General features: G+C 36.0%; 1 protein-coding gene across 2 annotated transcripts in view; it reads right to left on the bottom strand.

Moving 5' to 3' along the window:
- Window positions 1-18,459, bottom strand: part of LOC131849383 (POU domain, class 2, transcription factor 3L-like) — a 235,557-nt gene that overhangs the window by 100,059 nt on the left and 117,039 nt on the right. For both annotated transcript variants that reach the window (XM_059199451.1, XM_059199452.1), the window contains exon 2: window positions 16,975-17,137. In XM_059199451.1, coding sequence (XP_059055434.1) covers window positions 16,975-17,137 — 163 coding nt within the window. The remainder of the gene's footprint in view (window positions 1-16,974; window positions 17,138-18,459) is intronic.

Raw genomic sequence — 18,459 nt, 5'->3', positions numbered from 1 at the left:
TTATAGATCTACTATCTACTCGCCCCGGCTTCGCACGGGTGTACATGTTTTATATATATAAACTCTTGAATTAGTCTACCTATAAAAAAAACTTCAAAATCCGTTAAGTAGTTTTAAAGATTTAAGCATACATAGGGACAGACAACGACAGCGAATTTATGTAATAATAGAGAGACATAGAAAGAGGGCGCAGATTGCTAATCTTTTTAAAAATTAACCATATAAAGATATTAAATCAATAAAAAAAACATTACTCACATTTCCGTGTATTTAACATATGCATATACCTTAGAAATATTCAAATTTATAATTTTAATTTATTATGGTTCAATTACGACAATTATGGGACCGCTAGTATTGATTAATTAATAAATCACAATGTATTCTATAGTGGTGTATAAAATTACTATCTACTCGCCCTGGCTTCGCACAGGTGTACATGTATTATATATATAAACCTTCCTCTCGAATCACTCTATCTATTAATAAAAACCGCTTCAAAATCCGTTGCGTAGTTTTAAAGATTTAAGCATACATATGGACGAATAGCGACAGCGACTTTGTTTTATAGTATGTATTGGTAAGTTATTTACATTAGACATATACGAATCGAAGTAGTAAAGATGCGACATCAATTATGTATCTAAATTAAAATACTTCCCCTGTTCCTACACAAAATCGGCACTCAAGATGACAATGAGAAGGTAAAGTGATGGGGAGCCGGCCCGTGCCGGAGCAATCATTTTTCTCAGAGTGGCGACGGCGAACGAGGTGCAAAGACGGCTGTAAGAGAGTTAATATTACTCGCGAAGGGTGCGGCTGCCCCCGGGACGGCTCTCTCAACCCTTGCCTGTAGATCGCACTAAATCTTGACACACACATGCACCTGACTCCGCGTCTTATTTCAATAAAGGATTATCATAATGGCCCGTCGACAGGTGTAATCATTTGTTGTTGTTGATATTATGTCGCAATAATATATTATTAACTTACTGAGCTGTCGGCGTGAGTTGTGTGTTTAATTTGTTTGATTTAGTCGGTCTGTTACATGTAGGTTTTTTTATTAGGTAGGTCTTTCAGTTAGAGTATATGGCGCGTACTCTACGCCTCTATGAATTCACCTACTAGATTAATATCAGGACTAGACACCATTTATATCTTATTTACTAGCTGTACCCGCGACTACGTCCGCGTGGAATTTAACTTTAATTTTCTAAAATAAAAGTAGCCTAAGTTACTCCTTATTACATCAGCTATATACCAAAAAAAGTCCAGTCAAAATCGGTCCAGCTATTTTAAAGATTAACCGGAAAAAACAGACAGACAGACAGACAAAAATAGAGAAAATGTTATTTTGGTGTACCGTTATTGTATTCATATGCATGTAGTAAAAAACGGTTATTTCAATATTACAAACAGACGCTCCAATTTTATTTATATGTATGAGAATCTATAATAAAGAGACAAAATGAAATCCGATTGCTTTGTGTTTTACGAAATTAAGATAAAATTTTCATAGAATATTGTACAAGACTCCTTCCATTTGGTACAATTGGTATTTCAGAATTATTTATACGAATAATGTCATCGTTGCTATAGTTTGCTTTTAACAAAAATGCATATGGAAACGGCTGCTATTCACTACATTCTCCCTAACTCAATTTAAAAATTAATCTATATCTTTGTAATCATGTACAAACTCTCTCTCTCTCTCTCTTTCTGGCTATATATCCCACATGATGGTTGGGTCAGCTTTCCCTATTTTTGTCCGCCACTTTATCCTGTCCGGACATCGTCTTCAGAACCTCACACTATATCATGTCCCTAACAACAACATCTTCCCATCCCTTCCTTGGTCTGCCTCTGCCCCTTCGACCAGGAATAGATCATGTACAAACTAATTAAAAAAAAAGAGTTTCTATTAAGTTCTTAGCTCGAAATCACTCCGAAACATTTTATTTATCTTAAGAATTTGTCATAGATATTTCGATCTTATTTGATGTTTATATGAAACATGTTTAGATAGAAGAGGAAAACTTGTATCAACAGCTCGGCGTACACATGTATTGAAGCTAAGTAATCGTACTCTTAATGTGCCCCTTATGATAACATCGAAAGATTCATTGCAATACACATTAAACATACATACACAAAAGTCACGCGATGTGTTGTAAACTTACTTAATACATATATAAAAAGAAATAAATATGTATTTATTTACGTCACAAATTTTCATATATAATACTAGCCCCCGGGTTTGCGGTACATATATTATACCTGCATATAAAACTCTTGAAACCTATCTATTAAAAACCGCTTCAAAGTCCGTTGCGTAGTTTTAAAGATTTAAGCATACAAAGGGACAGACAGCGACAGCGACTTTTTTTTATAATATGTAATGATAATGATAACAATAATAATAATAACAAAAAAGACTGGCTTAGTTACTTCTACGCAGATTTGATTTTACAAATAACAAATAACATAGAAAACAAATTAGCTCACTGATTTTTCACACAACTTCCTTTCTAAATAATTAATGTAGAGCCATTTTACAACATCTAATTCATATAGTTTATTGTTTGTTGATGACATTTAAGATTATTATAATATGTTGTTATTTTGTTATTTATGTGTTTATTAACAATGCGAATAAATATTCTTTCCTGCCACTATAACAGTTGTTTATTTTCTATTAAAGTAGCTTTTGAGTTTCTTGTCAGTTCTTCTCAATTCGTAATCATTTAGAACTGACGGTAGATTTGACATATAAGAGTCTGTAATAGACCTACATGAATAAAGATATTTTGAATTTGAATTTCATAAGCCGATAAAGGCCCTTAATTGACATCATCGTAGTTCAATGATATTATATATAGATGCAATGAATATTAGAGTGTTCACATAAGTTTAGGATGTCAGAAAAAAATATATATACAGAAATAATAGTTAAAAACTATTAAGCAATGGTATTGAGATAAAAAGTAAATTTATTAAGTACACTAAGATTATTACTCAAAATAATGTTATATGTAATCTACATAACGTAAAATAATGTTTTGCAGTTATTAAAATACAAACATACTCAAATTGGACCGTAATTAAGTTTTAAAGATTGCAGTGGAAACATTAATCTACTGATCTATTTATGACAAATAATAATATAATTTGACGACCTCGGTGGTTTAGCGGTCAAGCACACCGCTTTACGACCAATGGTCGCGGGTTCGATTCCTCGCACGGTACAAACAATTTGTATACATGAGTATGATTGTTTGTATCGGTCTGGGTGTTTTCTATATATAATATGTATGTATTTACAAAAAATATCTATGTATATGTATCAGTTATCTAGTACCCATAACACAAGCTCTAGCTAGCTTAACTTGGGTCTAGATGGCTCTGTGTGAATTGTCCTGAGATTATTATTATTATTATAATTCAATTCAATTCAAAATATCTTTAATGTAGGTCTATTACAGACTCTTATGATATATCAAATCTACCGTCAGTTCGGAATAATTTCGAGATGAGAAGAACTGACAAGAAACTCAGCTCGTATTCTTTTCAAATTAATATTATATATGTTAACAATACAATCTTAGTTAGTTTTTGTTGTATGTACCTACTTTAAGTTGTCATTCAAATAGTCGTAAAGAAAGTTAATAAAGAAAGGTTGTATTAAAGATATTGCTAACGATTACTAAAGAGATAAGTCAGATGACGGCACTTTGTTGTTGCTTTCAGTTGTTTTTATGAGCGATGTATAAATTTGCCAAAATATTTTATTTATAATTTAATATACATAACACTTATCAAAATAAATATTCGAAGTTTCACTTGATTCAAAAGTAATAACATAATTTTCAACAACAAGTCAGTGGATACATAAGCTCTATTAGCTACGATAATTATTTAGTCATATGAAAGGTAACTTTGATATTTAAGTTGTTGTTATGTTTTGTTAATGTTTATTATTTCGCCTGACTATTGGCAATGTGTTACTATAAAACAGACTTAAACTATATGTAATTCAGTTAGAAATGTATAGTCTGCATGGTCATAATATACGACTTTGTAAAAGATAGTTAATATTTAACTAAATATTATTTATGAATAATATAATATTTGGTAGCCAATATACCAGGATAATCTTCTAAATACTCTACGATAATATAAAGACTTGATTATAGACACCATTTTACGGTTTGTTTAATTTTTATACAAAATTCTTATAGATCACTTCGTCGCATATAAAAGATTTCAACTTAATTTTTTTAATAATCGTAATTTTACATACGTCGGTGGGACCAGTGGCGACAGTGGACTCGTTTAAAACATATGAATATGTCTGAGATTTGTGTAAGGCCGGTGGGGTGCTCCGATGACAATAGCGGAGCTCCCGAATCTGACCCCAGAGACACAACACGCGCACGTGCCCCGCGCCCGAGGGGTCGCCGTCGTAAAGAACGGGATCACGGCGGTCGGCTGTTATTATCGGACTCTACGAATGTTTTACGAGACACTACGACAGGTACGTCGGGGTCACCGGGAAATGACACAGACGAACCGTACGGGCCGCGTCCCGGCCGTCTTCACCTCCAGGACTCGAGCTGGGTGGAAGGGTATCACTAGAGCACTGTGCACACTACAGACCGTGGTGGTGGAGATGGCGCGCGCGCGGCGGCGGCCAGGCGGGCAGGTCTCGGAGGCGCATGGAGCAGTCGAGCGGCTGCGGGGGCTGGTCGCGCAGGGCCAGCGCGGGCATGGCGCGGCCGCGGCCGCCGGTCGTGGGTCGCGCCGTGTCTTCGGTGCGCGGCGTCCGCCCACCGAGCGCGTCCGTCAGACACTGCCGCGCTCTCGCTGCTTTTTTCCGAGGTTTTTTTAGGCGCGGGCGGGGGCGGGGGCGGGGGCGGCGCCCGCGCGACCAATGGCGGCGCGCCCGGCCCCTCCCCGCCGCCCGCGGCCGCCCGCCGCTACTCTTATTTACGTGCCGTATATTAAAAGGGTTTTCCGCGTGCCGTTATGGATTTTCCGACGCGAAATTTTACATATCTACCTCTAGCGACCGGGACGGACGACCACCGGGAGGCGGCGGCGCCCACGCCCGGCTCCAGGCCACCGCAGCAGAGACCTCAATCACACACCGCACCGACTCTACTACACTGAATTTTAAATATATTTACTACTTATACGCGTATTCATATATCATTTACGTTTATCTATTTTAGAATTATATACCCATACAAATATCTCCAAATATCGACACAATTCACACTCTAGTCTTCATGTTTAGAGATGCACCGGCTGCAAGGTGATGGTGGAGTGTGGAGTGTCGGCGTGATGTGATTACGGTGGTCAGTTGTCGTAAGCTCGAAGCTTAAGTTAGGGCGGGGTCGATGACCCGCGCTGGCACAATCTCTGTGAACTTGAACCGCGCCGCGTCCACACTGCCTACCTAGCCACGTCCGCCCCCCCTGCCCCCCCCTGCCCCGCACCACCATGCAATCGTCTCGTGCAAATTAGCTAATTAATGTCGCCAGCGATGACAGCTCTAACGCATAGGATATCCACACAAACTGTATAAGACATAGCTAAGTGTGATAATTCAAATTCAAATTCAAATTCAAAAATCATTTATTCATGTAGGACATTTTAGCCGCTTATGAACGTCAAATTTTTACATTATAATTTTATTTTTTTCCCTACCGTCCAGTTCGGTATATAGATCCAATTGAGAAGAACTGGCAAGAAACTCAATTGAATTACTTTTTTTTTAAAGCCAGTTTAATAATATAAACTAATAGAATAGATAATAACAACTAGATAAAATAGAAATAAATAAAAAAAACTTTATTCAAATAAACTTCCATTGAAACACTTTGGAATAGTCATTGTTATATACCGCATGTTTATTATACAGTATCTTCTACTTAGACTTAAATGTCATATAGAACACTTCCTTTGTAAAAAGCTTACTATAAAATTGAAGAATTCGTTAACGATAATAATGTTTTTATAGAAATACTTAAAATCCATAGCGCTGACAATATTATCTGATTACACTAATAATGCACGCATAGCGATTTTTGAAAATCGCATGCCTCAACAAGTAATTGTTATACAGTAATTATATATCCGAAATATTGGATCTATATACCGAACTGGACGATAGGGAAAAATATATAATGTAAAAACTTGACGTTCATAAGCGGCTAAAATGTCCTACATGAATAAATGATTTTGAAATTTGAATTTGAATATATATTCTATTAAAAGAGCAACTCACAAGTTTCTTGCTCATTCTTCTTGTGATGAATCTGCATTCCGAATGAGTAGAATCAAAATATGACTATTAAAAAGTGCTTGTAATGAGTTTATTTGAATAAAGATTATTTCTATTTCTATTTTTGAATATTCGTATCGTCTCCTACGCAGCTAACACAAGTCCTCAGTACATTTGTGAACTACATCAGTCATTAACAAGCGAAGAATCTTGACAATACCATAATTACACTACACTTGCACCATCAGTATTATATATTATAAAATAAAGTCGCTGTCGCTGTCTATCCCTATGTATGCAAAAATCTTCAAAACTACGCAATGGATTTTGAAGTGGTTTTTTAATAGATTGGGTGATTCTAGAGGAAGGTTCTCGTGTCGCAATCTTAGTTACCATACTCCTCTGAGATGGCTTGACCGATTTTTATGGAATTTTATATCCATATCAATATTTTTAATAAATAGAGTGATTCAAGAGGAAGGTTTATATGTATAAGACACCCAAGCAAAGCCGGAGCGAGTAGCTAGTTGTTTGCAATTAGTAAAGTATTTACTAACTGTATTACCTGACACATTTAACCGCAGGGGTGTAGAGACATTGTTTTACATGTAGTTTAATATCATCGACCATTTAATTGCACTTGAATTCTGCACTAAGTAATTGTAGATACCAGATACCACCAACTAGTACTGAAGTCATTTCATTCACAATTAGTTAATAGTGCGCGCTGCACGATTATAAACTATTACAATTAAATTAGTTCAAGTTGTAACATTAACTCGTTGTAACATCCTACTATTACACGTATTAGTAAACGTGAAAGTTTGTAACTTTTGCGTGCCAAAAACAAATTATATGTAACTAGGTACTCACCATGGCTTCGCCCGGGTGTACATGTATTATACATGTAGAATAAACATTCCTCTTGAATCACTCTCTATTAAAACCGTTCAAAATCCGTTGCGTAGTTTTAACGATTTAAGCTTACATAGGGATCTGTCCCTAACTAATCTAACCCTATCCCTAAAAAGGGATAGCGATTTTGTTTTATACTATGTAGTGATATAAAAAGTAAAGTTTTAACTATCAAAATAAACGAAAAAAAATAAAATAACACTATTCGTTCTTATAAATCTTTACTGTTTAGCTCTTAGTAAAATATCAATCATTGAACTTTATATAAACAAAGTAATATTTCAAATTGACACATTATTCAGATTATTCATTATTGTAGGGACTACGTACTAATACTATGACTATTTTATAGGACAACTAGCTACTCGCCCCGGGTTCACACGGGTATACATGTATTATATATATAAACCTTCCTCTTAAATCACTATATCTATTGCTAAAAACTGCATTAAAATCCGTTGCGTAGTTTAAAAGATCTAAGCATACATAGGGACGGATAGCGACAACGACTTTATCTTATATTAATAATAACTAAGTAATACTAACTAACTAATTCTAATGATAATAGTATTTGGAATTGATAAGAACTACGCTTACTAGATCTTCATTAATCCTAGTCAATCATATTACGCGGACGCAGTCACACTATTTGTTAGTTAAAATATACTAATAGAAGGTGAAAAAATAAGTACAGTTTATGACAAAAATAGGTAAGAATTTCTCCACAACTAGTAGGGTCAAATTAACGATCAGTTAATTTAAAAAATCACATCAGATTGAATCGTCAGATATCTCATATGTGGGCAAAACCATAACTAATCACAACACAGATCACTCATGACACAGTCATACAACGGACATAAATATATCGTCGATTAAATACAAAAATGACATATATATATTATATATTTATTATACCGTAGATAGATAGACAGGTACATTTCAAAGTAGGTTAATTATGGACCCTGCTGGGCAGTAAGCGGAAGAGAAGAGGGGAGGACGAGTTATTTTTTATATAATTATAGTATTGGATATATAATAATAATAATTATTATATAATAATTATATAATTATTAAAATTCTATAATATTGAATTCAATATGTCATTTTTATATTATAAAATTATATAACAGTATTTTTTAATCAATAATGTCTTGAGATTTCTTATAAATAATGTTTCATTTTTTTCCTCTTTTAAAGAAAGTGGTAAGTGATTATATATATTTATGGATGACGCCAGAGGACCACTTGAATGTAATGTTAAAATATAAGTCAATTAAATTAACCGCGCCGTCTTAATCATTATCTAAATACTTTTAAAATAATGTATAATAGTTCTGTGTAAATTTAAAATTTTAAGGACAAATAATTTAAATAAATCTTTAAATGTTTGTCTTGTAAATATAATGTATGTAGGTTACCAACCTCCTTGCATAAACTAGCCATAGATACATTTACTAAAAAAGATATTGTCAAAATGTCAAATAGATTCGCTTGTACAATTACTGACTTATAAAGTTATTTATTATTTTTATTCTGATGTTATATACACTGTTATTTATTAAATCTTTTATTAATATCACTTCTTCTGTTATCAACACGCCAACCTTACCACACCGCTGACTCCAACTTGAGCTGCTTATAGGGACTGGTCTGCTCTAATCACTATGACTGATTTCCTCTTATTAATTGTTTAACCAGTTGTTGTATATTCAATATTTTTTCTATTTCATTATTTAATTGATTTAATGCTAATCGGTAGCTTGTATTCACACACTTAAATTTAAATTGTAAAGTAAGAATACAATTATTTAAAAGAGCAACACGCAAGTTTCTTGCTCGTTCTTCTTGTGATGAGACAGCTTTCCGAATGAGCGGTAGATTAAAAAAATGTGATGACTATTCAAAAGTGCTTCAATGTAAGTTTATTTGAATAAATGATTTTCTATTCTATTCTATTCTGAATACTGCCATTTTTCTATTTAATCGACGATGTGTGTAATGTATAGTATTGTGCATGTTAGATTGGTAGCAGGAAAACGTTAACATATCGGCCGCACCACCTGTGGCGTCGCCTAAAAGCCCCCCATAAAAACAGAGTCACTTCGAGCCGAGGCGAACACAATGCTACCAACTACTGCATATATTCGGTATACATTCCAATACAAATTGGAAATAATTCTTATATTATAATATAAGAATTATTTCCATTTTAATAATTCTTATATTATATTACACAAAAGTCTTTCTATCAACACTTTTTTATCCTTATATATTTTTCTTCTAATTCATAATTCATTCATTTAATTGATTCTTCATTTTATATATTTAAATTCATCACGAATGCTGTTTCCTTTTTTCAAGTGGCTCCACTGAAAATCAGCGCTGTAGTGACACGCTGCGGCACCAACTGAGTGGAAGTCTTTTCAGCAGCGAATTATTAGTTTTTAAGTTTTCTTTTTTACTCTGTACTCTTTGTTATGCTGAATAAATGATTATTATTATTATTATTATTATTATTTAAATATACTTTACTAGGGATCCATTCCGGCTTCGCATGGATGCATTACAAATCTTTAAAGTTCTATACTGTGACACGCATATATTATACCTATAAAGATTCCTCTTGAATCACTCTATCTATTGCTGAAAATTGCATTAAAATTGATTTCGTAATTTAAAAGATATAAGCGAACAGATAGCGGCGTCGACTTATGTAAAGACACTAGCTAAGTTCAAGTTTAAATTTTTAAAATTCTGTGGAAATACTAATTAATAAATAACAGCAATTCGTAAAAGTTATAGCATCATCATCTTTACATAGTATAAAATAAAGTCGCAGTCGCTTTCTGCCCCTATGTATGCTAAAATCTTTAAAACTACGTAACGGATTTTGACGCTGTTTTTTTAAATAGATAGAGTGCCACTAGAGGAAGATTTATATATACAATACATGAACACCAGTGCGAAGCCGCGGCGAGTAGCTAGTATTAAATAAATAGTTTAGTAACAAAAGTAATCAAGCAATGCTGACCGTGAAATGAATCCCTAAAAGAAGCACCAGTTTACGAGTTTACCGGTGATCGGATGTAACAGTAACATAGGTAACTATACAGCGGTTCTCTATGAACATAAACTATGTGTGAAAAAAAAAGATATATATTGGTGGGAAATTTGTTTAAAATATGTAATGTGTACATATTACAAATATTATAACTTTGAGTGGCCTACCTCAATTCTTAAGCAGGTAGGTAGTTAGTAGATAGTTCTAAATAATTTATTAGAACATCTTAATCTGACCTATGTTCCACAGTAAAGATTATACCGTACTTGGCGTTGTGTGACTGTCAAGTACAAGTATTATGATTTGCCTTGTTGACAATTTAAAATTACGGTCGAGCGCAGTGATGGCTGGCTCATCCGTCATACTCGTGAACGAGTGCTGCCGGTCCGCTCTTATCACTACGACTGATTTAATCTCATTTTATATTTTTATTTGACCCTAATAAATTAGTGCTGGTTGGTAGTTTGTATTCACACATTTCGACTTGTAAATGTGAACTTACAAGGATTATTTAAAATAGCAGCACACAAGTTTCTTGCTCGTTCTTCTTGTGATGAGTATTCAATTGACTATTCAAAAGTCCTTAAATTAAGTTTATTTGAATAAATGATTTTCTGTTCTGTTCTATTCAATGTAAACATAGTGGTTCCTTAACAAAATGCAACAAATCATTATGTTGATATATCCGTTTGTTGGAATAACAACTGTTCACCCGCGTGCCATAACTCACGGTGCATTCGACAGCCCATTGTGCGCGAGTATCGTTTGACCCCCAGCTCGTGCTAACCGTTCAGTGATTAGCAATAACATTGCCAAGCGGTGCGTCGCGGCGTCGCCCGTATCCCGAAGGGGTTAGGTAGATAATCGCGTGGCGGCATTCACAATGAGTGAAATATGGGTCACGGCAGGAGCAAGGTGACGTCATTGTTCGTGGCGACATCTGCCGCCCCCGCACCTGGGCTCAAAGCGTGGAGTGGACCCCACCCCCGCCACCCGCGCACCACCCCCTACACCCCGACCCGCATCACGGTAAAGCTCCCGCGGCGCATGCAGATTTACTGTAGGTAAGCATCTACGGACGAGTTTAACATGTAGCTGTGAATGTGTTAAAAAAAAGAAATATAATTCAGTTTCTTGCCAGTTCTTCTAAATTGATTGTGTATAGAATAGAATAGAATAGAAAATCATTTATTCTAATAAACTTAATTTAAGCACTTTTGAATAGTCATAACAATTTTTTTTATCTACCGCTCGTTCGGCTGTCTCATCACAAGAAGAACGAGCAAGAAACTTGTGTGTTGCACTTTTAAATAATCCTTGTAAGTTTACATTTGCAAGTAGAAACGTGTGAATACAAACTACCAACCAGAACAATTTTTTTTGGGTCAAATATAAATATAAAATAAGAATAAATCAGTCGTAGTGATAAGTCGTATGTACTGGACGGTAGGGAAAAATTCAAAAGTGCTTAAATTAAGTTTATATGAATAAATTATTTCTTTATTCTATTCTATTCAATATCTATAGTATTGTCTCTACTTTGCGATTTAATTGAATTTAGTTTTATATTGGTATTGCTAAATCAGATTAGATTTCATATCATTATTTAGGTGTCTTTTATTACAAAAGGTGTACATGGGTCGTTATGGGATTCGAACGGGTGCGAGATAGCCAGCCGTCGCTCAACCAACTGACGGGGTCCAACGCGGATGGCGCCGCGCCAATCAACCAGGCTCGTGTCCAGGTTTATACAAATATGAACCGTAAGGTGTACTATTAGTGACCGATATTGTGTAAACGTGGTGACAGATGCATATCAATATTTCGGATAATAATCTCCAATACATTAGAGCCACTAACAGTCACCAAATGAAAAAAAAAGTATACTATCGTAACGTATATTTGACGACCTCGGTAGTCTAGCGGTCTAGCACACCGCTTTACGGCCGGTGGTCGCGGGATCGATTCCTCGCATGGCACAAATATTTTGTATTCATGAGCATGATTGTTGATCTGGGCGTTTTGTATTTAAATATATATAACTCAAAGGTGACTGACATAGTGATCTATCAACGCACAGTGGAAACCACTGGACGGATCTGGCTGAAATTTGGCATGCAGGTAGATGTTATGACGTAGGCATCCGCTAAGAAAGGATTTTGATTAATTCTACCCCCAAGGGGATAAAATAGGGGATGAAAATTTGTATGAAACTTTGACAATATTAAACCGATCGTTACTTATACTTACTTCATTAGTACTAAAAACAAACTACCTTGTTTTAATATATTTTTAAAATATCGGATTTTTTCTACAATAATGATGTGAATTCTAACAATATGTACTCGACTATGTCCCGATCATTTATTATAGTAATATTATACAGTTAGTAGAACTACTAACTATACGACACGACATATGTGTATTGTGATAATGAATCGCCAGTGTAATTAAAGTGACATTATTTGAATACCTTAATGCAGTTGGTTACCTTTTGCATGAATATGTGTAACTTACTGGTAAATATACACAGAGCGAACTCGATAGACAGCGGCATGCCAGTTTTTGCACATACCCTGTACATTTCATGTGCAAATATATGCAGTATGCAATCATAATATGATACACGTTAGTATCTCGATGGATTTATGCATGCGATATCTGTCAAGAGGCGCACCGACCGGACTGGCTTATTAGGTACATGCAACGATCGCACTGACAATCCAGTTTATATCTTTGTACAATAATAATTAAGCTCAAAATAGAATGATACCCATTAGTGAATTACTTATCAAATGGGTTTTGAAATATCTGTATTGGTATATAAATAAATTGTGTAGTTTTCTGAAATGGAGCAAATATGAATTTAAAATTACTGTTACATAAAATAATTTTGCACTTTTGTATTTCAACTATTTCTATGTTATTTAATAATAGTTTAATAACTCTAAACGTATGCCTGACAAAGTTGGCGAGCTTGAATAATAATTGCAAATTACTGTTTATTATAAACTAACTACTCGACCCTGCTTCGCACGGGTGTACATGTATTACATATATAAACCTTTCTCTTGAATCCCTCTATCTACTAAAAGAAACCGCTTGAAAATCCGTTGCGTAGTTTTAAAGATTTAAACCTACATAGAGACGGACAGACAGCGATAGCGACTTTATTTTCTACTATGTAATGATTAAAAATGATTAAAAATTAAATCGGTCGTAGTAATAACGATTTATAATTACTGAACGAAATGTTAGATGTCAATTGTGAGTTGAGACATTTGCCACAACTCTAGTGTTAAAAGCACACTAAAATACATTTTAAAAGCAAAAAAACATTTGAAAAAAAAATTCTAAAACGTTTTTTTTTCAAATAAATTAATTTTGTCAAAAAATGTTGGCAACCCTAGCAACGTGCTTGTTTTCAGTTGGCATTACGTAAATTTTCTATTCTATTCTATTCTATTCTATTCTACAGCTACCACCGCGATGACGTCACGCAGCGATCATTAGCCATCCGTTCATGCAAATCATAGAATAGAATAGAATAGAATAGAAAATCATTTATTCAAATAAACTTACATTGAAGCACTTTTGAATAATCATTACATTTTTTTAATCTACCGCTCATTCGGAAAGCTGTCTCATCACAAGAAGAACGAGCAAGAAACTTGCGTGTTGCTCTTTTAAATAATTTTATTATTACTTTATATTTTTAAGTTTAAGTGTGTGAATACAAACCACCAATTAGCACTAATTCAATTAAATACTCAAATAGAAAAAATATTGAATATATAACCAACTGGTTAAACAGTTAATAAGAGGAAATCAGTCATAGTGATTAGAGCAGACCAGTCCCTACAAGCAGCACCCGTTTACGAGTATGACGGATGAGCCAGCCATCACTGCGCTCGACCATATTTTAGGGAGCCCAATGACCCGACCCACCACGCCGCCACAAGTCTGGACATTTTAGTGAGCATGACTACTCAAAACACTAGACCACGTCAAAGCTACTTACAATTGCCATCTGATAGTTATAGTATTCACATTTTACATAAGAATGCATGCGGCAATCATAATTACCATTAAGTAATTTTTCTTGCCGCAAGGTAAACAACGCTCCATAAATAACGCCACTCCTCTAGAGCACTGCTAATTTATTGGCCAGGAACTGTCGCTTTGTCGGCGCTAATCACCCATCCATTGTTGTATGACTTGTATAACACCTGTACCGCGCTGAAAGTGAATAACTTGTGTTTTCTATACGTTATGGCGAGAGTGTATTGTATTGTATGTTGGACTCCATTTTCCGCAATTGGCCTCTCATTTGGGCCGTTGTGCGTGTAGAGACAGACTACTATCGTAGCCAGCCAAGCTCCTTCCTGAAGCGCAGAAGTCTCCTGGTGTTTTTGCAGGCTTCACGGAGCGACCTCACCGTTCCGAGGATTTGATTGCGTTGTGTGGTCACTGCAAGCACTCCAGGATTACGTGAGCAGCCGTTTCCTCGGCTACAAAGCAGCCCCGGCACAGGGGACTGTCTGTAGCACCTATTGTGTACATATGTTTGTTTAAGGGACAGTGGCCCGTCATTGTCCCTATCATTATTTTTATGTTGTGCCTGTCCAGATTTAGTAGGCGTTTTGTCATTCGTTGATTAGTTCTGGGAATTGCCACTTTTGATTGTTTGCAATCGGTGGTTTGTTTCCATCTTTGGTTTTGTATCTCAGTGGAACTTTGGTGAATCCAGGATCTAAATTGTGAGAATAGTATTGGCAAGAGCGGGAAGGGGCCTGGTATCGTCATGCCTGATCCTCTTCTCGCCAACTCGTCCGCGGCATTTCCATGGCGAGAGTGTATTAAGGAATCAAATATCCTCACCGTTGCTTCTCAATACATTTATGGAAATATCATGTATGCCAGAAGGAATATAGACAGTTTCAAAAGAGTTAGTGACTGCACTAATGAAAGCTTACGTAACAATAACAAACTGATTTTACCTAAATGTCGTTTGGCTAAAGTTAGTAATTCGTTTTATGGCAATTGCGTAAGGTTTTACAATAAAATACCAGTCTGTTTTAAATCTGCCAGAAAAAAGATTTAAATGTCCAATAAAACAGTTCCTTTACAAAACAGTTTACTATAAAATTGAAGAATTCGTTAACGATAATAATGTTCTGACAGAAAAATTTAAAATCCATAGCGCTGACAATATTATCTGATTACACTAATAATGAGTGCGCAGCGATTTCTATGTTGATTATCGCATGCCTCTTACTTGTTATACTGTAATTATTTATATAAAAAAACATCTATTAAAAAGAGCAACACACAAGTTTCTTGCTCATTCTTCTTGTGATGAATCTGCATTCCAAATGAGTGGTAGAATCAAAATATGACTATTCAAAAGTGCTTGTAATGAGTTTATTTGAATAAAGATTATTTCTATTTCTTAAAAGATTTTTTTTATGGATGACAATGGAATAGTGCCTACGCTAACGGTTTACGCTGGCGGGGCACCAGTGGAGGATGATAAGATAGGTCAGGTGATCGTGAAAATTCATACGATAGTTTCCAGTCAACCTGACATGGTACATTGTTAGCAATAAGATCTTCAATCCACATTAACAAATCCCCTTTCTCTCCAGTCTTAAACGATTAACGCGATGCTATACGCAATATGTAAATGTTTGTTTAAAAAAATATCATAATATAATTTTATAACAATTCACACAGCGCCATCTAGACCTGAAACACCAGATAACTGATACAAATACATAGATTTTCTTTCGTATGCATATTATACATATAAAATACCCAGACCGATACAAATAATTATGCTGTTCCAGCGAATCGACCATCGGTGTTCTAATATGAAATTTGTTATTTGACCTGGCTTATGTCTAGTATGTCTCCTTGAAAAAATCCCCATTTTTAAATATATATTTTTTTATACTATGCAATCAAGTAGTCATCTGATGGTAAAACCTCGAACGCAAGAAACACCAGTTCATTCCACAATATATCTAAGTGTATGCGTGGGAAAACCTCGGAAAGTTCATTCCGTGTGAAACCTGTTTGGGACCGGGATAATGTATGCATTAAAAGTTATCATATTTACGTTATGTCAATAATACAAAAAATATATAAATAAATTGAAAACCTGGTCGTGTATTAATTTATATTTTATAAAGGTTTTATTTAATAAAAAAATGGGTTACATGGTATCATGGTCAATGAAGTTATATCGGCCACGTGAAAAAAGCCACAGTATAGCACTATTGACAGGTGATAAGATGGGTTAGTGTACGGCTGAGTGGCAGCGCCAGTGGTTCTACAGCTGGACATGTAGGCGTTCGATGCGTGGCGACGGTACACCGCAATCGTGCTAAGAGAGTTACAAGTGCATCATTGACGGCCACAAGGTGTCGTTCTGTTCCGACAAACCGCATCGGATATTGTGCAGCTGCGGGTTAACGAGCGGACGCTGAAGCTGCCGCTGAGCGGATGAGACAGTGGAGGCGATGGGTCTGTGGCCCCTGAGCATGGCCCTCACGCGCCTAGACGACGAGGCTGCGGAGCATGCGCTACCAGATCTACGGAATGAGTCAGTCCCGTAGCTCTAGTGTTGCTAGCAAGCTGAGGACGCCGAAGGGTTCTAGCCGGTAGGAGTCCGGCAGTAGGAAAGAATTAAAAACAAAGTACGTACATGTGATGACGGTGGGCCTGGTGGGCCTGGTGAGCGGCGGCGGCGAGGGCGGCGTGGGCGGTGTTGGAGGTGTTGGCGGCGAGGGCGGCGCGTACGCCGTCCGCAGCAGACGCTGCACGCGCGCCGCCGGGTACGCCAAGCATGACGGCGACTCGCGCCGGCGCTGCAACACAAGCATCCTCAACATTACACGGCTATCAGAATATAATCAAATGATGATGCTCACGGCAGCATATAAATGATTATATCATATCATCATCATCATCTCGGCCCGGAAGACATCCACTGCTGAACAAAGTCCTCCCCTAAAGATCTCCACGATCGGTCCTACGCTGCTTGCATCCAATACCTCCCAGCGATCTTGACCAGATCGTTGGTCCGCCTCGCTGGAGGCCTTCCCACGCTACGTTTTCCGGTCCATGGTCGCCACTCGAGGACTTTACGGCCCCAACGGCCATCTATTCTACGAGGTATGTGCTCTGCCAATTGGCAATTTAGTGTCGTAATTCTTCGGACTATGTCGGTCACTCTGATTCGAGATCACGCAGGGAAACTCCGAGCATAGCCCTCTCTATTACCCTTTGGGTGTCTCTAAACATTATACTCTGAGTATTATATCATATACATTGTAAAAAATAAACATTAAATGTAAAAAAAGAGCAAGGAAAGCACATAAAAAGAAATAATAAACTAAAATACAAAGGTTATTCACCACTGTGCGGCATTGTCACGGCACTAGATTGGAAGCTATCTTCAGTTATATTTTATAAGCAGTGGATTTCTACTATTACAATATACAGTCTAGGTGAGTTGTTTTTCAAAAAATATCCATACTTAAAACTCTTCATCGTACCGTCACTCGTCAAGGGCAGGTAAATGGCAAATGCATTCCCACTGTCTCAACACATTGACATAATAACAAATAAATAGTATATACGTATAGAAGAGCAGTTGGTCATTTTATAGGTCAGCTTAAAGGTAATATTATGCGGATTTTAAAATGTACGTCGAATACTAAATGATATGTATCTTTCTATTTACTACTATACTACTTGTTGATTATGAGATATGATCACATAAACGATGAACACATGGATAGGGTTGTGTTGTGTGTGAACCATTTAGCTATAATATCGACTGCATAATACATGTTTTTTTATAACACAGGGGACAAACGGGCATGCGGCTCACCTGATGGTAAGTGATTACCGCCGCCCATGAGCATCTGCAACACTAAGGGAAGTAGAAGTACGTTGTCGGCCTTTTAAAAAGGAATTTAAAAGGAGCTACAAGAAAAGAGCTTATTTATTTTTAATAAGCTCTTTTCGTGAAGGTTTCAATATCGTATCGGTTCGAATATACCATTGCTGGGAAGTGATTCCACAATGTGGTTGTGCGTGGCAAAAAGTTCGTAACATTGTTACTAGCTATCATTTCAAAATATAAAATTTTTTTCAATAAAGGTTTGTGCATAATTTTTTTAAT

Source organism: Achroia grisella, unplaced genomic scaffold (genome assembly GCF_030625045.1).
Source record: "Achroia grisella isolate CSIRO2021 unplaced genomic scaffold, CSIRO_AGI_Agris_v1 utg642, whole genome shotgun sequence".
In the NCBI taxonomy this organism is placed as follows: domain Eukaryota; kingdom Metazoa; phylum Arthropoda; class Insecta; order Lepidoptera; family Pyralidae; genus Achroia; species Achroia grisella.
The sequence above is the reverse complement of the archived record's forward strand: the minus strand, read 5'-3'. Positions and strand labels throughout refer to the sequence as shown.